The 27,809-nt window shown below is 38.6% G+C and overlaps 1 protein-coding gene across 1 annotated transcript in view; it reads right to left on the bottom strand.

Annotated features, from left to right (window-relative positions):
- The window catches only part of FER1L6 (fer-1 like family member 6), a 53,223-nt gene that overhangs the window by 8,837 nt on the left and 16,577 nt on the right, over positions 1-27,809 (bottom strand). Inside the window, exons 7-33 of the mRNA XM_053466452.1 lie at positions 27,400-27,478; positions 26,274-26,430; positions 25,189-25,375; positions 24,360-24,552; positions 23,619-23,968; positions 22,335-22,443; positions 20,299-20,485; positions 19,000-19,120; positions 15,127-15,227; positions 14,867-14,957; positions 14,063-14,179; positions 13,393-13,545; positions 12,410-12,593; positions 11,943-12,067; positions 10,997-11,131; positions 10,616-10,765; positions 9,781-9,891; positions 9,139-9,300; positions 8,354-8,543; positions 7,308-7,564; positions 6,855-6,980; positions 5,145-5,184; positions 4,056-4,189; positions 3,276-3,407; positions 1,771-1,896; positions 1,370-1,497; positions 356-526 (exon numbers count right to left, since the gene is read on the bottom strand). Coding sequence (XP_053322427.1) covers positions 356-526; positions 1,370-1,497; positions 1,771-1,896; positions 3,276-3,407; positions 4,056-4,189; positions 5,145-5,184; positions 6,855-6,980; positions 7,308-7,564; positions 8,354-8,543; positions 9,139-9,300; positions 9,781-9,891; positions 10,616-10,765; positions 10,997-11,131; positions 11,943-12,067; positions 12,410-12,593; positions 13,393-13,545; positions 14,063-14,179; positions 14,867-14,957; positions 15,127-15,227; positions 19,000-19,120; positions 20,299-20,485; positions 22,335-22,443; positions 23,619-23,968; positions 24,360-24,552; positions 25,189-25,375; positions 26,274-26,430; positions 27,400-27,478 — 4,016 coding nt within the window. The remainder of the gene's footprint in view (positions 1-355; positions 527-1,369; positions 1,498-1,770; positions 1,897-3,275; positions 3,408-4,055; positions 4,190-5,144; positions 5,185-6,854; positions 6,981-7,307; positions 7,565-8,353; positions 8,544-9,138; positions 9,301-9,780; positions 9,892-10,615; positions 10,766-10,996; positions 11,132-11,942; positions 12,068-12,409; positions 12,594-13,392; positions 13,546-14,062; positions 14,180-14,866; positions 14,958-15,126; positions 15,228-18,999; positions 19,121-20,298; positions 20,486-22,334; positions 22,444-23,618; positions 23,969-24,359; positions 24,553-25,188; positions 25,376-26,273; positions 26,431-27,399; positions 27,479-27,809) is intronic.

Raw genomic sequence — 27,809 nt, 5'->3', positions numbered from 1 at the left:
TACTAACTAATATAATCCACAAATCCACCCAAAGAGATTCCAGCTCTTCCCCGCAAAGCAATGCAGCATCATAAAACGATTTTATCCCCTAATGTTTCCAACACACTATAAAGAAATACATGATGTTTTAGAGGCGTAATTAAAAAATGGCCATACAAAAAAATACATAAAAAAGTCATTTATATGGATTTTTTATGCAGGTTTGAGGATATGAAAAGAGTTTCCTCAAGTCTCTAAACAGACTGTCCTACAAAGTCTACTAAGCTTTAAAGAAAACCAGGTTCACTTTGTAAGACACGTTTATTTTCATTAGGAGTTGTTAAGACGAGAGTTGTAAAGCGAGAAGAGATCTTACATTTCGTATTGACTTTGCAGTCCGCAGGTTGCCCGGTGTCTGCTGTAGAAACGATTCTCCAAATCAATTTTTGTCTCTCCGATAAGGTCGTCTGATCCGATCAGATCGTAGTCGTAAATCAGGATGGATAGCAGAGATTCCTTCGGGAAAGTGGCTTGTATTTCAAATGATCTAATTAAGTTTTAAGTTCTTGTTAAACAATGTCTAACATTCCAAAAAAAAATGCAGCATTCTATCAAGAAGAAGGCAGGAACAGAATTTGAATAAAGGTCAAAGAACACTTAAAGTGGAACTAAAACTAAAATCATTAATTAGGACTTCTTATAGCTTCTAACATATATTTATTGCGTATTTTATTGCTTATTTTTCAGTATAATATGGATTTATTTTGTGTATAAAACTATAAATTGCATGATTTAGGAAAAGGACAAATTTGTTTTCCCCAAACTACATATTTTTTTACGTTACCTTTTTTTTTTTGTAATAAATAAATAAACAACAGGTTTTTAATTGCATAACTCATTAAATAATTGTTATTTGAAATTCTACTGCATATTAGAACTATATTTTTGGGATTCATTTAATGAACCTAACGTAAGAGAAAACCAATTATATTACATATTTATATACGTATAAACACGGCCAATTTTTTTATTTTAATTAAATTGTGTAAATATCCTCTGTTTTTTAGAAATGCCTTTTTAAAAAAACTACAAGAAGGTCACAAACGCAATGGTTTTGATAAAGACCCCCCGGCAAAAACATACCTCTAAGCCACCCTCTTCGGCCTTGTGAAAGGCTGGAAAGTATATTTATATTATGTCTCTGGCCATCTAAAGGCTGTTAAGGAATCATGAGAGTTGTAGTCCAGGAATACCTAGTGAGCTACTTGTTGGCAACCTCTGATCTTCTACAAATTGTGCATTTTTGTATGAACTGGGGTTGTTCTCATTGTGACGGAGCGTGTGACGGAACTGCCGTTACACTCATACTAGCTCTTCTCAGTTATCTTACCTTCCAAACACTGGATTCAGCTGTTTGGGGATGTACTTATCTCGATCTTTTATTTCAGTCTTGCCCAATCTTAAAACTATATATGGGTCAGATTTACCATCCGGATCTGCTGGACTGAGGTTAAACCCCTAGTATAAAAAAAGAGAGAAAAAGACATATTTAGTTAAATGTAACGATCGGAAAAAGTAATAGAAACGGAATGAGGACCAACTGAGATCTCCCGGTTAAACAAAATGCCCAAAACATTAGTTACAAAATTATCCTGCTGCGTGCGCAATGGCCAGTGCCATCCACCAATATATATATATATATATATAATGGCCAGTGCAATCAAGCTTTATACACATATTTAAGATGGATTGTCTGATATATCTGTTGAAATTAAACCATGAAATACGTACTGCCACGACATAAACTCTTATAAGGACTTTGACTGAGTGATTCTGGGGAAGCCCCTGAAGAATCCGTAACTGCCCGTTATCCATGGAGCTGGAGTCATCTGTGCTCTTGTAGATGCTGAAAGAACCCTTTTGAAATAATGACAACACAGAGAGAATAATGAAAAATAGAACAAGAAGAAGCCAATACGTCTTCTGTTTCTATTCCTTCAGCAGACTGACCGAGCCTTAATAACTCAGACAATCATTCTGAAATGAATTCTTCCTCATTATATGCAAGATATCTTGGTGGGCTTGGTAAAAGATCAAGACAGAGAATATCAAACAAGGAGGAGCAGTTCAGAATAACAGGTATTACAGGTGGGGCAATGGCAGAACTTCTTCCGGCATGATGACAAATGGGTGAAATAAGCTGGAATGGATAGGCTCTTCCCAAAGTCTGGTCCCCTCTGTCTCTCTTATCATTCTTAAAAACCTTTGTGGTGTAAGAATCTTAGCAACGTCTTGTTCAGGTAATCAAAATTTAAGATGGCGCAGAAATGGATTTAAGGAGCCATTATTATGGAAAATTCAGTACCTAACGAATATCTACAAGGGAGCTGAGGTAACGCCATAAAATTAAATCCAGCATTCGTCACCTGTGATAATATTATTTAGTAGAACTATGTTTTCCTGTGCTCCATCCTTTTAGATACATATCATGAGTGTTTAATGTCAATTTTACGTCATTTTCTATGATCACTGAGTAAAGATTGCAATGGAATCCTAATGTAACAGCCAAGCAGGAAGTTGCAGTACACTTCCTGTCAACTTCCAGTCAACTTCCGGTCAACTTCCTGTATTGTTCTAGCAGACTGTGCATGAGCCTGTAGCTTTAGAGAAGTTTTACTTTGTAAAGCAGCTATTATCACAAATGTCTAATATAAAAATTAGCTATTAATTAACAAAAACACGACTGTTGTATGTAAGAGTAGGAATGATGATAATTTCGAACTTGACAGTTCTTATTTGAGACACAGTTTGCCTTGAGAAAAATAAGATGATTGCAATTTTTTTTCTAAGAAAGGCTTCGGTATAGGGTAAAAAAAAGCAATTAATCCAGAGATTAACAGTTTTTAACCCCCAAAAAAAACATCTGGTTGCATTTGGTATGTAGAGAGAAGTTTAACAAATGTACAAAAAATGTTCAATTCAAGTGTACACAAGAAAGAGAAAAGAAGCAATAAGGGCCCCTATCAGTATTGAAGTTCAGAAAATTGCCCCTCAGGGTGGGGGTAAGAGCTCCTTTCCCTCCTTGACTCACACAACAGTTAGTAGGGTCCTTCTATTGCCCCAGAGGTCTTCTCATGGCCTCTCTTGCCTACATTGGTTTAGTGAGAGTATATCTCCATAATCACCATATGGTGCCCAGGGAGTGAAATTTACAAATAGCGTCAATTTAGGGCTATAAAAGTATCAGGTAAATACACTAATTCCTATAAACAAACGGACCCCTTTGTATTGCCCACCTTGAATTTGCCAACAACCCTATCATCGTGAACACTGTGGTCCTCATCCGTGGATTTGCCCCTCAAGAGTTCAAAAGTGCGGACCCAGTCTTCAAAATTCTGAAATTCGCCCTCAAGTTCATTATCATAAATCTGCAAAAAAAAAATGCAAATTTAGAAATTCCTTCCTAAGCATGGACGCCAAACAGCAGACGGACACCAAACAGCAGACGGACACATGGGCAAACGAAAAGTGACAAAAAAGTACACAATAAGAAATAGAAATGGAGCAATGTGAATGGACTATATTACAACTAACCAAGGTTTTTTTTTGAATATCAACTTTTTGTTGGTTTGGGTCTATTGATAATTGTTTATTTTTAAAGGATGGTTGTAGAAATATAATTTGTAACATTTTATCCACATCGGTGATAATGATTATTGGGTCATAGGTTGAATATCTCTATTTTATTTTTTTCTTGCAATCCTAATGTGCCATCGTGTTCGTGAAAATTGTAATCTATCTTGAGATGAATTTATGGTTTCCTGGGTAATTTTACAAAGCTGTAAGGGATTTATTTTACCCCCCTTGCTTGTAAATATATTTACACGGTAATTATGTTATAGATTTCCAATCCTTTTATTTTATTTCCATCCTTATTCTCCTTGTAACTCTAGCTGGCGTGAGCTTGGGGTGGGCTTGTGCCCAGCGCATGGCTCCTCCACGATTCTAAAAAGCTGTATTATATAAATAATATACACAATTATTTAAAGTGAATTAGCTCAAGTCATCTGTTTTACCTGTAATGTTGCAAGTTTAGGTTCATCTTCTTTAGGCTTCTTTTTAAGAACTTCCATACCCTTCTTGCCGTCCTTTTTCTTTTTATCTCGATCTTCTTCAATGACTAAAGTCACTTGTCCCGGGGTTTTATCAGCTGCCAAAATAAAATCATTCACCTTCAGCATTAGGCATTCTTCTACATTAGGAGCTCAGGGTGTGTAATGAGGATGGATTAGAACAGAAGATCCATTCCTTTTTTGTTTTGACTTTCGATGGTAAAATACTATCAGAAAGTGTCCAGAGGTTACAGATGTTTTAAAGGCAGTGCTAAAAATATTATCTTTACCACTATTGAATGGCTAAACACTTCCTAGAATTAGTTATTTAACCAGGTAAAATATTGGTTCATTCATAATTTTGATGGAAATACTTAATTGCCATGTGACACAACAGCTGGGCACTGATAGGTCGTTTGCCATGGAAACTCAAAAAATATTTTTCAAAGTTACTTTATTTTTTTCTTTGTATTATTTTTATTATTATGCTTCTTTGTTATTGATTTATACAGTACCATCCTGTTTCACAATGCTGTGTGTACCGAAGCATTAAACAGGCAGTAAACCTTAGTGGGTAATCTGTAAAATAAATCATAATTTGCCTTATTGATCTTTTTTAAGAGCTACGGCAGCATTTCCTTAGAAAATGATGCTGGAACACTTATGTCCGAGACGTCTTATGATGTCACAGGTTCGGCGAGTGCACATGCATAACTAATGGAAGTTCACTTATATGCTTTCTCAATGCACTTTGGGAAGTCTGTATAACAAGAGTCAGCAGGACCACCTTAATGCTCTGGTGGATCTCATCAAAAGAGAGGAAAATATGAAAAAGCAGCACAAAATGACAATTTCTAAATTAATAAAAACCAAAGCATTTGGTTGACGCTAAAGACTCTCTTAGGGGGCGACCCCATGACGACATATTCAATATTATTTAGTGGGTAAACATACAACTACAATAGAATGTAAGGTACGATACATATAGGATTTATATAATTAAGTTAAGAATTGTAGCAATGATAGTCATGTTGCCATTCTGCAAATACTCACTTGTGTCACCTGCTTCAGCGTTTGCAGAGGAGGCTTTTGCCTAAAAGAAATTGAAATGAAAGACCTGAGTGTGGTTACTGTAAAGACGTGAAATCATCCATCCATCCATTCCACAATACACCAGCTGATACATTATTACCATTCTTTGATATCAGCCCTGATATACCCTGATAACAGAGGACGTTTCATTGGAGTTTACTGAATGAGCCTCGTGTCTCCGGTTAGAATTTCTTATGAATTTGAACATTAGCCGTGGAAAGCTGTTGCTTTCTTGCAGTGATTAATCTTTAAATACCCAACACAAATCACATTAAACATTGTAGAAAAGAACTTTTAATTATAACACCGTTTAATGAATGACTATTATAATGTGTCCCGGCAGGGAACCTAATTACTCTTAAATCACTGTTAGTCATGGATGAGGCAATAGAGCATTACGATTAAATAGATTGAGGTTTGCTTTCACTTGCTAACATTTAATTTTTTACATAATAATATAACTAGCCATTGGCCGTGAGGTATCATGAGGAACGCTCCATTAACATGACCCCGCTGAGCACCCGCGTCCCAGCTATAGTCACCTAGACAGTGTGGCGACTGCAGCTATGGGACCATAGTTGGCTGGGTTAACCAGCAAAAAACTAGGGACCCCTAGGCATGTGCCTATTGTGTTTTATGGATAATGCATCGCTATCTAGGTCTCTTCTTCAGGTATATTATACCATGTATGAAAAAGAGACCTAGATAGTCTTGAAAGCTTTCAATCCATTATATGCCACTTAAAGGTATCATCTTTAACATATAAATAAAAGAGGACAGTGGAGATGCCCGATCTACCTTCAACTACCACTGAATTCACGTGGGCACCAATCCGGTTTGAATCTGGGAAAAAAATCTTCCAAGCAACAAGAAAACAGCCAGACTTTTAATCATATATTTAATCAAGTGGTGAATAAACTCACAGCCAATCCCCTATAAATAGTATAACTAATTAATGTAAAGAAACTGATAAAATACAAAATAAATAAATAATAAATTATATACTGTAAATAAAGTAGATTTTGGGTAGGAGTCATCTTATCTTTGCATTTAATGGTGAGGTTAGGCACTAATAAAGCAAACGACCCTGTTTTCTACAGCAGGGTCCTCTCATTTATCTTCAATCCTTTCTCCGGTCTCCATTGAGTGCAGAGGAACCGTAACTCAGCATTCCTTCCATCAATAATCAATTCTCGAGCCAGGGGGTGTTTTATGGATATTAATGAGGCCTGATTTTTCTTACTAGTTGTTGACAGAATTCATCCATCTCCTGGTCCTGCTGTGAATGAATCCATCCCTTTTTCTGGCTAACATCGGCTCCTCTCATAATGAGACATTGATCGTTGACCTGGCCCGATCCTCATTTTTTCCCCTTATCATTGGAATTACATGGCTCCAACAAACAACATAAACCTGTAACAGTGTTGCCTGATACTCCCATATCTTTTGGGCAGATACGTTGCCTATCCAAAGGGAACTGAAACATCTAAACCTCTTAATGACGTTAGGAAGTACTATTACGTCGCAAGTGAAGTGGCTGAACACCTCTCCTTCAAGCCAAGAAACTGGCGGATTGGGGAAAGAAGCAAATTCATAAAAGTGCACATGAAGGCTGGAGCATCAGTTTAATGGATTAGTGATATATTAACGTATTTACAATTATTATATTACCTTTTGCATTTTTTCCAGTGATGCATAATATTTTGACCACCAGTCGATAACATTCTCAGCCGATTCATCTGCAATTGTTCTCTTTTTCTTCTTAGTAGACCGCCTGGTAGACCCTCTCACTAGTGCCTGTTTAGAAAGAAGGAAAGTTATTTCTATGTCTTTCTACCTAACAGAGGGGAGACCAGACTACCGATAGGCAGCCTGATCTGCCATGCAGTACCAAGGAGATCACCCTGCTGATACTTTTTACATCCTATGGTCATTCCGACCATTTTCTTTTCAGGATATAACAGCATGTAGTTACTATACACAGAGATGGGTCAAGTTTTAAACTGTGCCTTCAACTTTATAGAGTAAGGAGTAACTGACTATCCTGGGGAGACACAGAACACCTCCTCAATTGTCCAACATGTGCATAATCATTGCAATAACAATGGCGGGTTCGGTCATCACCTGTTGTTTAGTGTCTTTTTTCAAAGGAGACTTGAATGTTGCCTTTGATTTTTTGACATTTAACAAAGAGTCATCTGCAGCAGGGTCCTGATCGGGGCTGGGCGACGGGCTTGGAGCTGGATCAGAAGATGGACCTGAAGAAGGATCCTGAGATGGAGCTGGACCAGACGGGTCACCTTGTACAGCAGGTGACTCCACGTCCACGTAGATGTGGTCTGCTGACTCCCCCTGGTCAGGAGTATCATACTGAGGGGCACCTGTAATCAAACGGAGAGAGACATTGTTAAAAAAAAACAACAAAAGGGCATGAAACTAAATATTCAGGAAAAAATTGGCAAATACCAAAATGTTCCTAGCAAAATACCCTAGATCGTCTATTTTACAGCAATATAGGGTTTTTTGGGGTATTTGTTCACTTTTAAAGTTATAAACCCAACAGCTGTGAAACAATTGTGTACACTCTCTTATATTTGCTCTGTCTTTGCCAGAAATGTATCAAAATTCTAAATAAATGATATGAAGTTAAAGAATGTTTCTTTTTTAATATATTATTCATACTATATGTGGTAAACTATACTTGGCACCAAAAAGAAAGCCAAACAAACAAACCAATAAAGTCAATAAATTGTGTGGGATACTAAACGTGAAAAAAGGTAACAGTAAGAATGGTAAAATTCCATTATCGCTAACAGGATAATCATTCCATTTTCATGTTTTTCACTGATTAGAGGATCAAATTCTCATTGTCTCTCTTGTAATCTTGAGCACATGAGCTAAAAAAAACCCAGGTGTCATTTGTTAACGTCCCATACAAGTTTAAATTCCCTCATTGTATTACCCTCAACCACTTCTACTGGGAGGCTGTTCCACTTATCTTTCACCCTATCAGTAAAGAAAAACTTCCTTACATTACTTATATGATTCGAAATAAACTCCCCTCTCTGTTAAATCACTTTATTTTGTTGTATTTTGAGTACTTTATTTCATTAATTTATGTACTTACCCAGCTATTAACTCTATGGCTCCTCCATAAGTTCTTGACTTACCAGTCTCTACCGGGGCACTGTCCACCTCTGGCTCTAAAACGGCCGGCGCGTCGGACACAGTCGGCTTGTACAAAAACTGCTTCAGACAGTTGATCATGTGCGTTCCAACCAGCGTGCTACGACCAAAGGCTCTCCAGTCCACGACGCAGACACTCAGCGGGGGATGCAGGACTTCGTTCTCGGGCAGTTCCTGGCACAGAGTGACGCGTTTCTCATTTAAATGTTCAAGCATTTATTGTGACCATCAGTGGACAATAGAACAACGGCAAAGAATATCTCAGAAATGATGCTGGGCCAGACCCGGTGGGTTAGCACCTTACTGATACAGTAGCGGATCGGCCCGTGAGACCGTAACGTGCGGCTTATTCAGCTGGCGGCCCCACTCACATCGGTTGGTGGCCACCGACCGTAAAGGGCCAGGATTGCTTAGTGATCCCCAGTCTGGTCCTGTATATGACTGATCACAAGATCAGATTGCTGAGTCCGTTTCCAAGAGCTTGGAACGTTTTAAGTATACAAAGTCACCCCTCGCTTTCCTGTGACACTCAAGGGGTAAAAGGTGCAACTGTGGCCCCTTTGGACCTGATGCGGAAGGCATAGCCATTGAGTTCACTGCATTAACCTTAAAAGAGCCCCAGACCACTTGCTGTGATGCCTCATTTTAAAAGCCTATACTGACCGTTCCCTCTGCGTATTCAGATTTGTCCTCCGAGAAGCCTTAGGTGAGAGCATTTATAAAAAAAAAATATTTAACCCTTGAGATACAGCCATGCACCCCCGCTTACCACTTCAAACCAGTCGCCGATAACGTTGAAGTTTGGATTGTTCTTGTAACTCTGGATAACGCAAGACTTGACCCCCTTCCCCGCGCACTCTATCATCACCTGGGGACGGTCAACGGAAAGAAGCTGCACCCTCTTCAGTTCCCGGACTCCCCAGAAGAGAACCTGATTTTAGAAAAAATGATTCGTGTAAAAATGCCGTAAATAAGTATATGATTCACAGTATACTCCACAAAAAAAAGCAACGATCCAGAGCATTCTCATGTTAATCGCTCAATACAAAGAAAAAGATGAATCGCTCCAGATATACAAACAACGTCGCAATCCCAAAATGTCATTATCTAAGACAAAAAAAAAAAGACTGTCAATGTTCACAGTGTGACTGCAGTTAATGGCCTGTGAAAAGAACTTGGTTTTAAGTGTAATGTGTGAAAATTATCACAATATGCTACGAATTCCAGACGCTGGCGTTATGTATTACATATAAAAATGAGTAATTATACCGCCATCTCTACTCAATAACAACGCTCTTTTAATCTTAATTGACATGAGGTTACGAAGCCTAGATAGATTTCTGTTATTGAGCTGCTGATATACTCCTTTCCGATCAATAACCCGTATTATAGGCAGGAGCGCTGTACTTACTTCTACTCTGTATTTGCTCAGGACTGGCCGGATATCTGATGGGACGGGGTAGATCTGGGCAACATCGGGGGCTTCGATTGGGGGTAGACTCTGAACTCCAGACTCAGAGACCTAAAGAGACCAAGTAGGTTGAAATCGGAAGTAAATTATTCAGCTGAACTAATGAAAATGCATCGTCACCAAGAAAAAAATACGTTTTTAAAAAAAATGTGCCCTCAAACCAATGCCAAGAAAATATAAGACATCTTAGATGCGTTAGTGATACAATCTTCATAAGAATTTTCAAAATTTCAAGATTTTAATATTTTAAGTAGATTGGATTTTCAAAAACAGCGAGTGGGTCAAGTGGCGATAAATATTTCATTAATAGTCAAACTATCAATGAATATATATAGATATATATAAAATTATTAAACATTATTAGTGAATTAATTGGTTGCCATTGTAGTTTCTTGGAGGTTTCTCTATTGTACTTTTTTTTAATGTTTGGCCGGATAAAGGCCATTGAAGCCAAAATGTTGGCTCAATAAACTTTTATATATGTTTGCGTTTATTGTCATGCAAATCGGGATGCAGGGATCGGTCCCATAACTCTACTTTTTGTTAATTTTTGGTTCTATGGATCTGCACCGGCCACCTACAACTTTTCTACGTTCCTTATATATATGCTGTCACGTTCGATGCTGGCATTAACCATAGGCAACTCCAAAAAATACATTAGAAAAATTATTCATAGACCCTTAAAGTAAAGAAAAAAAAGATGCACTCGCCACAACATCTCTCTACATTGTGTCAAGGGGAAACCACACGTTATTCCGCTAGGGTACACAAATACCTGTAACAATTCAAATGCAGCGAGAAGATCCCCGCCAGAGATGTTCCCACAGAATATCGGATAATAGGCTAGTTTTGCTGGAGTGTAGGTCTGCTCAGCGAGTGTCACGGTTGGGGATGCGACGGTGGATCCAAGGTATTCCGGCTTGCCCTATTATGGAACGATATCAAAGTTGTGGGTTTAATATATATATATATAATATTACTTTGTATATCTATTGAAATATCTACTAAGGGAAGAAAATGTTTTGAAAGATTATCATGAATTTAATATCTAGAATTTCTGATTTAATGGAGAAGCCAATGGCTAGAAGTACCCACAGAATGAGACAGAGCTATGAAATTCCCACGATCTAGAAAAAGGTTTGGTCCCCTTCCTTACCAGCGCATCATCATCATACAATTCTATGACAAGGTTCGGAGGGTCATCTGCGATGTCTTTGAGGTCCCCATAGAGCGTAATGTTATTAAAGAGAAGCATTTGGTTCCAGGTTGGAGACAGTGTCTGGTTAATGATCTGGATAAACCAATGGGAAGATCGGTCAATGAATTCTGGCAAGACGAGGTCACATAGTCTGAGAGTCTCATCTGGACCAAAACACACATATATGTTCCTCTGGATACTGTTTAAAAAGCCAAGTGTCATATATTCTGCATTGCCTTCATTATAATGACTAACTGTTTCCTAAAAGGTAATCACAACTACCGCTAACAAATACTCCTTATATCTCCGATTCTTCCATTTTTAGAATTCCTCTAACTTTACTTTCTCAATTCCCCATGATCATATTGAATGCTCATTCTTTCCTTGTTGTTGTCTATGTAATGTAATGAAATGGTGGTGGATAAGTGGGACAGCCTGCCAGCAAAAGTGGTAGAGGTTCATGCAGTAGGAGAAGTTAAACATGCATTGGATAGACACATGGCCCCTGAAGACGAGACCAACGACTGATTATGGTCGGAGTCTTTACAGCAGGGAAAATGGGCAGCCAAGATGGGCCGAATGGGTCTGATCTGCTGGCAAATTCTGTTTCTAAACAGTTCTTTCCATACTTTTTGTGCTTTCTCACGATTTTTGCACCATTTCAATATAAACATTTTTTTTTACCAAACCTGATTTCCCAGAAGAAAGGAAGCAAGCGACAGTCGACACCAAACAGTTGCTCTGTTGTCTAATGTAATGTGTGCACCAACTAATAACACGCTAATGACTGCAGAACACATGTTAACCGGAGAAGCTCAGCCCTTGGCAGAATAGAATTCGGTATCAGACGGTATTATACATATCCACCGTCTGCCGGATAATTACCGACCCGTAATTAGTTTACCTTGGTGGTTTGGCAGTGTGACACAAACGTTACTTTGGCAAATGGATCCGAAAGCCCAGAGCTGTCTGCCGCGATCAGTCCCCTGGCTTGGTACATGTGGGCTCGGAGCTGGAACGTGTGTTGTGCTGTATAATGAAAACACACAGATGGAAAACCAATGGGTCACACAAGGCAATAAACAAAAGTAAAAGCATGGAACAGAAGCGAGCTTTCCTACATCTCCATGCTGTGCGATTACAACTGCAGACAATAACACTAACAATAAAGTACGCAGTTCCACCTCTGATAAATGGACCCTTATCTGGGACATTTTGGATGTTTGTTGTGCTCACAGAAGCATGGGTTTGCTATCTGCTAATGCAATACATTTTGCAACAAAAGCTTGGTGGCAGGGGTGGATTAACGATGGGGCAAATGGGGCAACGGTTCTAAGAAGCAACAGTTATATCCACATAATGTGACTCTACTTTTGTAGACCAGGCTTCCAGGTGGTGGGGGTCCATGATGTCCTGTAGGTGCTGGGTGTGTTTCCATTTCGTATCCCGTAGGTAAGTTTTCGAAGATGGCATGGGAGTATTTGCTGGATCCCAGCCACAGGAATACGTCGGCTTTTGCTTGAATGTACCAGCCGGGTCCTCGTTTTCCTGGTAGCTGGAGACAGAGGTAGAAGACTTCATTAAAGATCAACCATGGAAGACTAAGAGATGGAGATAATTGGCAATTACAGGTCTCTGCGTCAATCTGACATTAGGATTTGAGAATATGATGTCATATTTCAAAGCTGTCATCAGATCTGGAACTTCATGATCATGATTGAGCGGAGAAGCTCGCTGAAGTGTTCTCTCACTCTCTTGTGGTTCACAGCATTGGATAGCAAACCAGGGACTCCTCAACAAACCACGGGGCAAGGAGTGCCTATTTCCCAATTCAAATGTAACTGGTATTACCATGAGTAGTTCCTTACAGTGGTTTCTGGACTAGCTTTTGTTGCTGTTGGCATTACCAATCCCCAATTTCATTCCTAGGCTATTCAGGGTTTAATTCAACTTCAATTTAGTTCTAATGAGTTCAATTTTTTTAATAAACAATATATTTTAAGTTAGTTTTCATTAGGAAATAGCAGTACATTTACATGATGTTGGATTTAGTTCATAGTGACCCTAGGCGATGGGGTATGATGCCATATCCCAGCACCTTCGGTCCCTGGCACCGCTAAAGCATAAAAGGAGAACAGAAACAAAAGTCTATACTCCATCCCACCAGACAACCAAGGATTACAAATCTATATCCCCTCTGGGACAGACAAAAAAAAGAGAGATAAATAAAATAGCAAATAACTTTTTTAAGCTTGAGGGACACCAAGATTTTATCCCTTGTTTAACTTATATATATATAGGATAACATATCTACAAGCACTTGAAGAGCAACTGCCGGTAAGGTGGACACTTACTTTGAAGAAGAGGGTTTTAATTTTCCCGCAGTGATGACCTTTCTCTTCAAGGACCGGAGAGTACAGAATATCCCTGGCCGGGATACGGACGTAAGCAACGCGCTTGTTATTACTGAGAAGCCAGATGAACACATCGGGAACCGTTTGCTGCGGCTTTAAGTGCAGAAAGTGAAATAAAAAAGAAAACCTTCATTTTATTCACTATGTGATAAATGTAATATTGCACAAAACAGGACGCCTGGCCAGCAGGATGCACCTCCTAAAGTTCTGCTGAGACTGACTAAGAATGATGAGAGTTGTAGTCAGAAGACAGCTGGAGGGTCGCAGTTCGCAGATCCCAAGGACACAATTTTAAGGCATTATTGACTGTACCACCTCAAACTGGAACAATTACTTACAAAAATATTAAATTATTATAATAATAAAAAGCATTTGATATTTGGTTTATCAGATGACCAGATGACTGGTAATCTGGCACACCGGGGTCCGGTAGCAGATCGGGTGCTGTAGTGTGTGGCCAGTGGCTTTAAATGCCTAGCCACATGTCATATGAGCATTAAAAACATAGTGTGCGGCCACTTACATCCAGTCGTTGGCTGTATTTTCCTTGAACGTCTGGCCAATTGATCTTTTTTCGTTCTTAATATTCCCAAAAACTGTGATATCTTACCTCATCCACCAAAAATTTTATATTGTCGATAAAGCTCTGTATTTTTTGAGTCATTTCATTAATTGACATCTTTTTCTTCTGCTGTACGATTGGTTTAGCTTCGTTCGACATGGCTTCCTGGTAAATGTAAGACGTTACACGTTGTAATTGATGATGCAATGAGAATACATTTAAAAAAGTGAACCAGCGGGCATAGTGTGAAAATGTGAGGGTTTTTTATATAAGAAAAGGTAGCCAGTAGTTACAATATACAACCATAACATTATGCTGCGGAGCAGTCAGGGTGCCCATGCTGACCCCTGTCTGCTGCCGAAAGCGCCTACAATGGGCACGCGAGCAGAAGAACTGGGCCACGGAGCGATGGAAGAAGGTGGCCGGTCTGATTACGTTTTCTTTTACATCACGGGGATAGCCAGGTGCGTCGCTTACCTGGAGAACACGCAGCACCGGGGCTCATCCATGGAGGCCGCAACTTACAGGACTTAAAGGATCTGCTGCTAACGTCTTGGTGCCGGATACCACAGCACACCTTCAGAGGTCTAGTGGAGCCTATGCCTTGACGGGTCAGGGCTGTTTTGGCGGGAAAAGGGGGACCTAATGCAGGTGGTCATAATGTTATGGCTGATCGGTATAACTTTAGTGCATGTTCGGACCTATTCACTAAATCCAGAATTGCTCCTCGAAAAGCTTTCCTAACTCCTGCTTCAGGCACCTCAGGCCGCCGCCAGGGCAGCTTGGTACTAAGACCGGCCCTGCATACATCTGAGCTGAGGAAGAAGCAACGGCGCTCATCTACTCGCTTACCAGCTCCTGCTTGCAGAGCACTACCCTTTTCTTATCCAGCGCTGTGGTGTTTGGCATCTTGGTTTTCTTTTCGGATGCAGCGATAAAATTTCTGTAAATTACAAAAATAAAATGGTGGCTGTTGATGAAAGGGAATAAAGACTGCTTCCAACATGTGCCCTGAGAAAAGTCCAGGAATTCACGAGGACTTGGTACCTGAACTAGATATTTATAATTGGAGCTAAAACTGTGAAAACCAAGCAAACAAACTTGTACGGTACCTGCTTGTGTTGATAAATTCCGTTAGAACTTCTCTCATCTTCTCTTCTGGGGCAAAATCAGAGATCTTGATAAGTTCTTTAACTTTCTCTAAACCGTTCTCCTAAAAAAAAAAACACAAAACATCAACAAAACATAAAAAAAAAATACATGGATGGTAATATGAGCGAACATTTTCTTAGCCGTAAAAATAGTATTAATAACATATCTCTGTACCTAAATTAACCAATGAATTACTACGGTGCTCAAGATTCTTTTAAAGGAATAGTAACGTCTACTTTGTTATATCTGTGAAATGGAACGGTCTTCACTCAATAATAAAAGCTGTATTTAAATCAGAAATTGTGTGTCGTATCCAGCTGTTGGCCACACTCATGTCATTAGGCGGCCGCCGGCTTTAAAGTGCCGGGGCTTCCTCTTTATATCCAGTCTAGCCCTGGCTACCATCAATCAGTGCCAACGGCTAGACGTACTATCACGCCTAATGCGGCTTGGGCTAAGAAGCCATACAGACAATTTCACCAAGAAGCGTTGACCAAGAGGAGACTCGTTTTACAAGCAATTCCGAGAGAATGTTCTGTGTTTTTACATCTTTGTTGCATTCTCAACATTTCAATTATCTTGAAATCTACAGTAAAAATAATTCCTTAAAAATAGATTTTGTTTGCACTCTTATTAACATTGGTTCATTTCAGTAACAATTCCTCTTTTAAGTGGAACGGTCAATGTTTTGGAATAACTAAATTAATGAATTGAAATTACCTATAAGTTAACTCGTGCTTTTTGCTTGTCGTTCGGTATAATTGTTTTTGTAGATATCTGGTTTAAAAGTTCACCTCAGGGAAGCTGAGATATGTGACAGCCTGAGTGTGTGTGGACTGTGGAGGGTGTCAGTGTATGGTGACAGAGTCTCTGTAGGTGTCAGTGTAACGTGTTAGAGTGAGTGTGTGTGTTTTAGTGTGCAGTGTTAGATTGTGTGTGGTGTCAGTGTACGGTGTTAGAGTGAATAAGTATGGGGGTGTCTGTGTGCAGCGTTAGATTGTATGGGTGTCACTGTACGGTGTTAGTGTGTGTTTTAGTGTGCAGTGTTAGATTGTGCACGGTGTTAGAGTGAATAAGTACGGGGGTGTCTGTGTGCCGCGTTAGATTGTATCGGTGTCACTGTACTGTGTTAGTGTGTTTGTGTGCCGCGTTAGATTGTATGGGTGTCACTGTACGGTGTTAGTGTGCTTTAGTGTGCAGTGTTAGATTGTGTGTGGTGTCAGTGTACGGTGTTAGAGTGAATAAGTATGGGGGTGTCTGTGTGCAGCGTTAGATTGTATGGGTGTCACTGTACGGTGTTAGTGTGTGTGTTTTAGTGTGCAGTGTTAGATTGTGCACGGTGTTAGAGTGAATAAGTACGGGGGTGTCTGTGTGCCGCGTTAGATTGTATCGGTGTCACTGTACTGTGTTAGTGTGTTTGTGTGCAGTGTTAGATTGTATGGGTGTCACTGTACTGTGTTAGTGTGTGTTAGTGTGCAGTGTTAGATTGTGTGTGGTGTCAGATTACGGTGTTAGAGTGAATATGTATGGGGGTGTCTGTGTGCCGCGTTAGATTGTATGGGTGTCACTGTACGGTGTTAGTGTGTGTTAGTGTGCAGTGTTAGATTGTGTCTCATTTCAGTGTACGGTGTTAGAGTGAATATGTATGGGGGTGTCTGTGTGCAGCAAATACATTTTTCCTCTGCTGGGGATTTTGCAATTATAAAAAAATCCAATTAAAATAGAAAACATTTTGATAGGAGACAGTTATAATAAATATATCAGCAGTGAACCGGAAGAGCTGCCCCGTGCTTCATTACATTTTCTATAATAATTAACAGTTTTGAATGTTATATGGTAATTTTCTATAAATGACAAGAAATGAAAAATGCTTTGTCTAATTATGCTATCTCTTTAAACGATGAACTGCAAACTCCTAACAGCAAATACAGATTATTCAGTGAGGATAATAACACTTTTACATCCGTGTGTCTATATATATATATATATATATATATATATATATATATATATATATACTGTATAATGAACTTAATTAACTTAATACTGCTGAATGCCCACAACTTTCCACTGATATATGTTTTTTAACGTTCAGAAGAATGAAGAAAATGAGAGACCTCCTAAGATAATTTGCTTAAAGAGACACTCCAGCCATGACATGCACTTTAAAGATAGCTTTGTGGTCCCTTTAAATTTTTGTGGGGTCCGTTTGCAGGGATTCCTCAGAATGCCCCCAAATGTATTTACCCTTTCCCCACCATCCAGCTAAATGCCCCGCAGGAGATGCGTCCGCCCTGCACACCCAGGCAGCTCCGGGGCCGTTTCTCCGGGGGTTTATTAATACCCAAACCACTGTACGTTTTTTTTGCCATTTTTACCATATGTGGGTTTAATTTAGATCTCCCCTTTTTCCGTGTCTGATATACACAAATTATACATACATTTTTTTTTTAGGTTTTTCAGAAAAAAATAATTCTATTCAAAAGCATAGAAACATGAAAAAACAATTGTGAGTGCTAGTATATAAAAAAAACATATATATATATTTTATTTTTTTCTTAAAAATCAATTCTATTTGCAATTTTCTTAGAATAACTACAACGCAGTAGATGCCACTGATGAGCAATAACCCAATTTATGTTCCGCAACATCCCCTAATTCCAGACATTCGATACATATTTTTTATGTTCTAGAGGGCCACATTCATCCCTTACACAGTACCCTATAGGTAGTATTTGTAATACTTCTGGCTTACTTCAGGAGATGTCCCTGCCGCTACATGAAAGTCAGGTCTGGAGCCCAAGCTCTTTAATCTGGCCCTGCTCATGAAACGTAGAAACATAACACCCGATAAGAACCATTGGGCCATCTAATCTGCTGAAAAGACTACAAATGTAGCCAATGCTTGGTCTGGTCTTAAAATCAGGAGCCATGTGGCTATCCCATGGAAAGCGATGAACAGAGAAAGAGGGCCAATGGAAGACAATAGCTAATAAACTAATGGATCGAATAGCCAGGTTTGTAAGTATAAAGAAAAAAGGCAATTACGATATCATGAAGGAGAACAGTCTTGGCAGCCCTAAAGTTCAGCAGGAGGAGGCACGTGCCATAGCCTTGATGGACAATCCTCTCTTGACCGGGACTATAGACATTCTTAATGAGGTCTAATGAGTCTAAAATATGACATTAGTATGTATCTAATACCCAAGGATATTATAGCATATGACAAAATATGTTTAAATCCATGTTCTAGGTTCCTCTAATTGTTCCTCAGTGCTATGTCTGGGGCATTCAATTCTTTGCAGAGAATAAACCTTTTTTTTCAGTTGAAAGCTGAATTTCACATTTTTAATGAAATAATTGGGTTAGAAATAATACATTTTACATGACAATTAATTATTACGGTGTAATTATTTGAGCCATCAATCACTTCCAGTTTCCAGTTACGGTAGCATGAAAATAAGTCTTCTGCTTGTGGGGGTAACAGCGTGACATTTCAGTTTTATGACAAACTATGAGAATTTTACTTAAATTAAATCCATCTTCTCCTGTTGTGAAAAAGTTGTTTAAAAAATGTAGAACTTGCAGAACTTCAATTGGATTTTAGGAATGTAAATACTTGACATTCTATGTTAAATTATATGCAGATCAGATTTCTTAATGTGATTAGAATAATATATGATATGGAAAATATACCCCAAAATATAATTTAGATATACACCCTGTGTGTGGATTTTAAACACAGCTACATTGTTACTGTTTGTGGTATAAATGCCACATCCACATTTCCACCAGTTTGAGGGACAGCGCATGGACATCCCAGCCAGACTCACCAGGTGATCTCCCATTTTTTGAAGGACGTTGGAAGTGTACAGTCGAAAGGTCTGATCCCCCCATGTACTTTTCACATAGACACAGGGCTTTTTTTCATGAAACGGCAAATAGTGATAGTTCCTGTGACACAAAAGGAAATGAGCGGTTTGAATCTTGACACATCAAGTTTTGAGCTTTTGAATTCTGGTGTTGACCGACATGTCTCATGGAGAGGCAGCCTCTTAACCACTTTACTAGAAGTAGATCACAATATTGGATGATCAGGCTCCCTAATTCACCATATCACTTAATAGACAGGTGGGGGAAATCATGATCTTCCTTGTTTTCCACCATATTTGAAGTGTAGTATTCCTTGATAGAGTCACATTCCAACATTTGTTTCACCGAGAAGACCAACAACAGGACATTCTTAAGGAGGACCCTGCAAGGCAGGTCAAGGCAGCTCCCTGCTTAAAAACATTACTGCTTGAAGGCTTTCATCCTACCTGACTTTATGGATTGCCAAGTAAAACCCAGTGTGTCCAAGACCCTTCAGGATGGCATATCGCATGTTTATAGTAAATACATTGAAGTTTGCTGGCAGCTATAATGTTTGGTCACCATATAGATTTAACAACATAAATTATTTTTATTATGTAACCTCCTCTTCACACCCAATACATTATCCAAAACATATATTAGGAAATAGGTGCCGGCTTGTAATGCTGAGTGCCGGAAGATTCCCGGCGCTCAGCATTACAAGCCGGCACCGAGACCGAACAGGGAGACTCGCCGCAGGACTGCTGAAAGGTAAGTACAAGGGGGGGGGGGGGCGGCAGGGGGGGGAGGAAGGGTAGATAAGGGGGGCGGGGTGGCATTTTAAAATTCGCCCCAGGCGGCATTTTGCCTTGGGCCGGCCCTGCTCAGAAGACAAGACAACATGAACCAGAATCGAGAATGCCTGCTCCAATTTGCATGCAGTAGGAGTCCATGCAAACTGGGAAGCTGTTCCATTTATCTACCACCCTCTTAGTAAAGTAAAACTTCCTTACATTACATCTAAGCCTCTGACTCTTTAGAAGATAAACTGGTTGGCCAGTAGTAGAAGGTGTTTTTCATAATGTCTCCGTAAGATCATGAGGACTCATCATACGAAATCTGTCAACAATCTGTCAACACACTAAGCAGTCACCCGGAGTACTATCTTTTAGACACATTAGACATTAAGTGCACAGCAAGAAGAAAGTTGGCTGGGATTATGCATGCGTCTTGCCCTGGCCCCATACGAAGGGGACCACAGTGAGGGATATTTATTTTACCTGTTCCCCTCTGTTATAACTGGCTTCTCGGGGGCAGTCATGGATCTAAAGGACATGGACATTTCTTGGGTAAGAGCGTCTCCTTCATCGGCGTGCAGCAGTGGTGCGCTCTCCTCCTCCTCAGCTGCCGAATGCTTCTTTTTGCTTCCGGACGGTGACACTCCATCCAGAACGTTGCCAAAATTACCTGCAGCCAACGAAAAGATTCATTTGTACCTAAGTAATCTCAAATTTTCATATAAAGTTAATATAAATGTGTGAAGAGCTTCACTAAAGAGGAATATCAGTGGGGGTGATATAGAATCCATCTGCCCATTGAGAAGGCAGATAGCTTTAGTACAGAATCCTACTGTGTATTTATTCAGCTAGATGGCTACAATGTATCAAGAGAGCAGCTTGTTACCAATTATACACTGTGGGAAAGTTCTGCTATATTATATCCTATATATATTATATTTATTATATATTATAATATATACCAATTAACACTAAATGATTTATTTATTCAGCTAGATGGCTACAATGTATCAAGAGAGCAGATTTTTTTTAGCAACTAAACACGGTAGGAAATTTCTGCTATATTATATCCTATATATTATATGTATTATATATTATCATATAGACCCAATTAACACTAAATGATTATTACGAGAAATCAGACAAATTAACCACTTCAGAGAAGACTACGGCTTTGTTTCATATGGATCATACAAACTTTTTGCCTTCTGATCCTGTGTTATTTATTTAACCCCTTAATGACAAAGCCCGTACATGTACGGGCTCAAAATCGGTTAATTGTCCTTAAGGGGTTAATATCCCAGCTATCCTAATTCACTCCTTATTTGAGTGTTACCCAGATTAACTCCGACTTATCTGGAACATATTTTATATATATTTTTCCAAGTAGGATATATATAACTATATATATATATATATATATATATATATATATTTATAAGAATCTATATTTAGGATTACAGAATATACTATTTGTTTATTTCTCTGCCACATAGTGATTAGAATACATACATTTCAAGACCAGACTTTGTTTTTAACAATTTTTCTTTATTTGTAACATATCACTAAACACACAATTTATTATTATTATTATTATTGTACAGTGCTACGGAATTTGATGGCGCTGTATAAAACAAATAATAATAATAATAATTACTATTAGTATTACTATTATTATTATTGTCATTATTATTATTCCATAATATATATTTTTTATCTTTTTATATATTTTAGTAAAAGGTAAGTGTTATATTTTTATCTAGGAATATCCCCATTTCTACTTGCATATAATGAATGAACATAAATAGACGTAGAAAATATTTTTGTACTAGCCTAGAAAGCAGTAAAGGAAGATTTAAGAATAATATAATTCCGGCCTCGAAAAATGGCATAGCAATCATATGGTATGAGTTATCCATGCGCCGCTGAGGCAAGATGTGAAACAAGATGCAAACATACTATTTAAATAATATTTGCAAGCAATCCTGGCATTATTATGAATCAAACTGGTGAATCTCCTCTATAAGAAGGGGTGAAATGGCACCACATACCATTATTATTATTTATTGTTTTATATAGCGCCATCATATTCCATAGCGCTGTACAATGGGTAGACAGGACATAACAAGCAGTATATAACATAACAATTACAGAAACAACAGGTGAGGAGGACCCCGCTCAGGCGACTTTACAATCATTATTAAATCAGTAGGACAACTTTCCAAAGTCTGTATGCATAACGAAGGGCTGTCCCTGCCTCGTTTCTCTGAGCTGGCCCTGCATAATGTATAGGTCAATCAGTACGGTAATTGTGAAGGGCCAAGCTGGTTCTTCCAGGAGAAGCTCACTGGGGTTGCTCTATTCACTATCAGGGATTTGACAGATTCAATTACCCTGCAAACTCACACTTTTGTGACTAATCCCCACCGTTTTAAGCTTTATAGAGTTTCATTACCGCTGGAGGCAATTAGTGCAACTAACCAAACACGTGACAACGTTTCCGGAGAACTCGTACTTACCCACAGTAGCTTCAAAACTTATCGGCTTATCTCCTATCTTCCTGTCGATTAGAGTGGCTTCGAAAAAGCATCCAAAGAGAAGAAAATCCTCAAATTTCTCTTCTTGAATCTGGAAAGATATTCTTATTAATTTTAGGAGTTTTGTTTTTTTTATTGTACAGGAAAAATTGGATACATTTATCCAGATTAAAATCCTACAGTCACTAACTCTGTATCGTTGATTAAACGATTTATTTACTCAAATTAACCAATGAGTGTCAGGAGATAATTATGATTGGTTGATCTGAACTATGCCTTTAAACAAGATAAATCAGTGCGATTCCTTTTTCTAATGCATTTATTAACTGAACTGTCTAGCCAGTTTAGCTGAGAGTTTTATTCTGTTTTTAAATGTCTAGAATCTAACTTATTTGATAGCAAGTTCCAGTATAGTTCCGTTTACAGTAATGGATTATGATGTCTTCTTATTAACGGATATGTTTACATTAACTTTGCTCATAATGTATTTTTACTTTTACATTTATTGCTATGACCCACTTAAACAAAGTCCTATATTATAGAAGCATATAAAGTCCCCTATAATATATGTGCTACTGTTATAACAACCATTACTAAATATTATTAATATATTATATATAAATATTAATATAATAATAATAACAACAACAATAATAATAATAATGATAAACAATTATTATTATTAATATATTGTATATAATTATTAAAATAATAATACTATTTATTATTATTATTATTATTATTATTATTATTATTATTATTATTATTATTATTATTATATATAAACAATCTATAGCACTGGAGGCTGAACTACTAAAATAATGCAGGTAAAATCTAGGAAGCTTTCTTGCTTGGACTGACATTAGGACGCCAATGAAGTCTTCACTAAAGGATCCTGGGAACTAAAATAAAATTAGATACTAATCTTAATATCCCAGATTTTAGAAGATTTAGATTTCCATTGCTAAATTTATGGTTATATTTCAGATCTGATGTTTCCCCTTTAGAAACGTTAACAATTTACTACAATGTAGAAGCCCCTTTTGAATCCCATCCAAAGCAGCTCCATACAAAGTGTGTAAAGAAACATGAACACAATGGAGTATTTTTATACTTGAATGTCCATGGTGTAGATTTTTTCTGCTCTAAGCTTCCCCAAGTATTGCAAGAAAGAAAATGGAAATGGTAATCGTTATATTTCCAATGTGTGGCTGATTTTATGACTTGTTATAAGGCTTTATTGTCCTTTTAGAACCTCTAACATACCTCTGGAGGTACATCAAAAGGTTCTACTTCCACTTGAGTAGAGTTTGTCTTGTCTGTGGCAGAAGAAGATTTACCCTCTTCCGACCCTTTCTCTCCCTTTTCTTTTCCTGAACCCTTGGATGACTTGGAGTCCTTAAGTGGGAGTTTAATATCCTTGATGATCTTAGAAAATTTGGATTCGTGCGCCCCTCCAGAAAGAATCTCGACAGCAATTTCAATCAAGATCCGTCCTCTGAACGACACCCCTTCTCCATGACCCTCGTTGAGCTCTTGGTGGTCATCCATCAACGTGGTATTACGAGGTGAACCGTACAGGTTAATCCAAGCCGGTCCAAATGTAGGAAGAAAGCCTGTTAAGGGGAAAACATTAACATCTCAGGTATGGATAAAATAACATTTTAGCCTTTGTTGCCACCATACTAGATGTTTACAGGACTCATTAACATTATTTTCACACAAGCAATCATATTTTATTTTTTCACCCAACATGGTCAGGGATCTGGAATGTTACCCTACACAACATTTAGTTCTTGATAATTTCCTTCTGCCTATCCACAGTAATACAGAAATAACTCTTCCAGATCCTTCCCTTTACCACAATGACTCCCTTTCAAGCACATTCATTTTAACCATAACATAAAGAAAGAGTAGTGCTGGTCCTCCATGCTACCTGTAGATCAGTATTTATTGAAAGGAGCGCGTGGGGTTATTGGGTGTACATTAAAAGCGTGCAGTGCCAACCTTTGTCTCCATCTTGCTCATCAGAAATCTTTCTCAAGTCTATGAAATGCGTCGCCAGAGCCACATCATTCATGCTGCCCTCGTCCCACACCTGGATCTTTACTCTCCGACACAAAGGTGGAAACATTTCCTTGAATATTATCTGCTCGTGCCACACTGGATCCGCGCAATTCTTCTGCGCTGTGGTTTTTCCCTGTACACGTTCAACAATGGGGCAACACGGGGTAATTAGGTAATAGCCACAGTTACCATTCTTCCTTTAGAAGTGTCAATACTACGAAACGTTAAAACATTCTCAGGTCCCCAAATGTAGGTACAAGACGAAATTTCATTTATAGTTTTACTTTGAAAAGGGTAGACTGTTCTTCTCATTTTCTAAAGCACATTTCTGGTTGCAATAAATTATTTCGCTCGCATTGATGCCGTATAAATTACAGGCTTTTGGAGGTAATTATACATTTCCACAACCTCTCGATGAGATGGTTTCAGCACCACCAAAAAAAAATCCGGCCAGGTTCTCACAAAGCCCTTCATTTAACGTTTAAGAAATCTCATTTAAATGGATATGAACGGATTTAACAAAGAACACGAGGGTCGTTTATTTTAAAGGAGGAAAAATGTTAGAACAAGGTCATAGAGGTCATAATCTAAAACTAGAGGGTCAGAGGCTTAGATGTAAGGTGAGGACGTTTTACTTTACTGAGACGGTGGTTAATGGGTTAACAAAGTAAGGGAATTTAATCATCTATGGGATAGGTATATGACCATCCGAAATCTAAGACCAGACCGAAAAACGGGGATCTGTCATCAAATTAGACTTATTATTTACCATTTGGCCGGCAAACATGACTACTACGTAGGGATCGACCAGATCCTTGCTATCTCCAATGAAAGCCTTTGTGACATTAGCCATGATGCTCGAGTTCATTTTCGGGAGACCTTCTGCTCTGTAGATCCTGACATAAAATCTGGCCCATGGTCTCTCCGATGGGAAACCTTTAGGAATCAGCAAATTTCTGAAATTAGAGAGGGCAAAGATTAAATATTTTTATATGGTAGTCATTTTGTCCACGTTATTTGGGTGCTAATTCCAATTTTTAGCCAACACGATGGTAGACAAAACATATCCATATACTTGCCACCAGTTAGCCCAAGCACTGCCTTGTGTCAGAGTTGGACGGGGTCTAATGAGACCCCCCATGCATACGGGCTGAAAACATTCCCATTTCATTGGCAGTGCTTACTTGACAATGATTGGCTGCTTCAAGCAGGCAAGATTGGTGCGAAAGCCGGACCATCAAGGGGGTGGTGCCAGCTTTGGAGCTGCAGCTTCTCCTAAAGTTAAGTCAATGTTTTTCTTTTTTTTTTTTCCTTTCAGCTAAAAGTAACTGTAAAATGCATTCTTCGTTGGCGGGGCAGCATGAGGCACTTTCAGGAGTGGCAAAATATTACATCCGTGGCATTCAAATGATTTCTCTATGGACTAATTTACAAAGGGCTTGGACCTCTATATCTACCTTCCTTCTCTTGGTTATATTTAATAATGAAAAATTCAATAAATAATAATAATAATAAAAAAAATGTAAAATTCTAAATTTAATATAAAGTTTTATGTTTTTCTTGTTAAAAAGGCTGTTCTATCATGCAAAAGATATAGCCATGGCGCTTATTTCTCCTTTTTTCCTGCAATCCATCTAAACAAAACCCAACTCAAGTCAGTGGAAGCTGAGTGTGATATTTTCTGCGTTACCCTCATGGCCCACCTGTTGCTCCCAAATTTGAGTATTAAAGTATCCCCTTTTTTTATGAATATAATATATTGACTTGCATTGCAATCAGACACATACATAGACATCAAACCTACAACATTTAAAGACACAATTAAAAAACAATTAAAACCCCCCAATGTATTACTTTTCGATTTGTTCCTCCGAGTCGCTGATTTTCTGGGAGGACTGCACGCTGTCTCCTTTGCCGGCGACGGTAATGTCACATTTTAGGTAGCCTTTCACCCCGGTCCTAATGTCGGCCGGATCTGTGAGGACAGCCCACTTGTCAAAGAACTGATGACCTGCAAAGTATCAATGAAATTATGATTATGCTGCTCCATAATCATTGGATTCCGTAAACATCGACATTGGGAAAACCACTAACGAGATCACGCGCAGAACTGGCTCCCAAAATCAAACAATAGGAGTCATTTCTTTATGTAATGGCAGGATTTCAGTATATGATGTGTGTGGGTTTTATAACTGGAAATATAACCCTTTTATTCTTCCAGCAATAAGGTGACACGGATACTATGCAGTTTTTTTTTTACATCAGCAACAGAATGCATCGTTTTTAGCATAATTCGATTATATAACAAAAACTACACATTTTCTACTTTTTGTTAGTCCGTCAATGGAGATATTTAGGTAAAAAAAAAAGTAAGGGGCTATTTTATCCCAGGGTATAAACGCTATACCCCTTCTCCACTCCTCACCATTTCAAAGGTTGCCCAAAACGAATGAACGATAAGTAAACTAAACCAACACTCAGAGTTTATTTAGCAAATACGCCACCGCGTTTAACATAAAGAGATTGATTTTGGGAAGTTTAAGATTTCCTTGAAATCAAAGGCTACCTTGTAAGTTATGCAGCCATCAGCTGATCTATTTGGGGCCGATCTACTAAATAGAGAGTTGACAGGAAAGCGGCGTTTTGGCTCTATTCGTTATGAAGAGCCAACCCCAGTGAGTCTCTGATGCAGGGAGAGCTTGGCTGACCCTGTATAATGTATAATTAAATGAGTGCGGTTCTCCAAAGTCTCCTTACACACAAGCATTATACAGCGAGAGTGTTAAAACCACAGCTCTCCATTTAGTGAATAGACCCCTCTGGGTATTTTGTAAACTTGCAAGAATGGTAATTGTTCATTTTGAATGCGCTCCTATTGCAATAGTGCTACAGAATCTGCCGCCGATCTACAAACTAATAATAATAATAACAATATTAATAATAATAATTGTAATAATAATAATAATACAAACGCTCTTACCTGGCTCATTATAAACAGTCCCCAAATCAAGTCTGCAAGAGCCAATCAAAACACTTCCGATTAATTTGTTGTGCATAACCTGAAAACAAACAAACAAACGAATGCCAATAAAATAGACTACGCCATAGCTGGAATCTATAATCGACTTTGTGAACAAGTTGAAACAGCATAGAATCAGGAGTCTTATATGTGATCCCAGCAGTGAAGAATAGGAAGAAGTCGGCTCCAGAATGTGTGACCCTGAGAATCTGCCCCTTCACCCTGAGACCGGGGCAAAAACCCTGAGACTGGGGCAAAAACCCTGAGACTGGGGCAAAAACCCTGAGACTGGGGCAAAAACCCTGTGTGACCCTGAGAATCTGCCCCTTCACCCTGAGACCGGGGCAAAAACCCTGAGACTGGGGCAAAAA

The sequence above is a fragment of the Spea bombifrons genome, chromosome 5 (assembly GCF_027358695.1).
Source record: "Spea bombifrons isolate aSpeBom1 chromosome 5, aSpeBom1.2.pri, whole genome shotgun sequence".
In the NCBI taxonomy this organism is placed as follows: Eukaryota; Metazoa; Chordata; class Amphibia; order Anura; family Pelobatidae; genus Spea; species Spea bombifrons.
The sequence above is the reverse complement of the archived record's forward strand: the minus strand, read 5'-3'. Positions and strand labels throughout refer to the sequence as shown.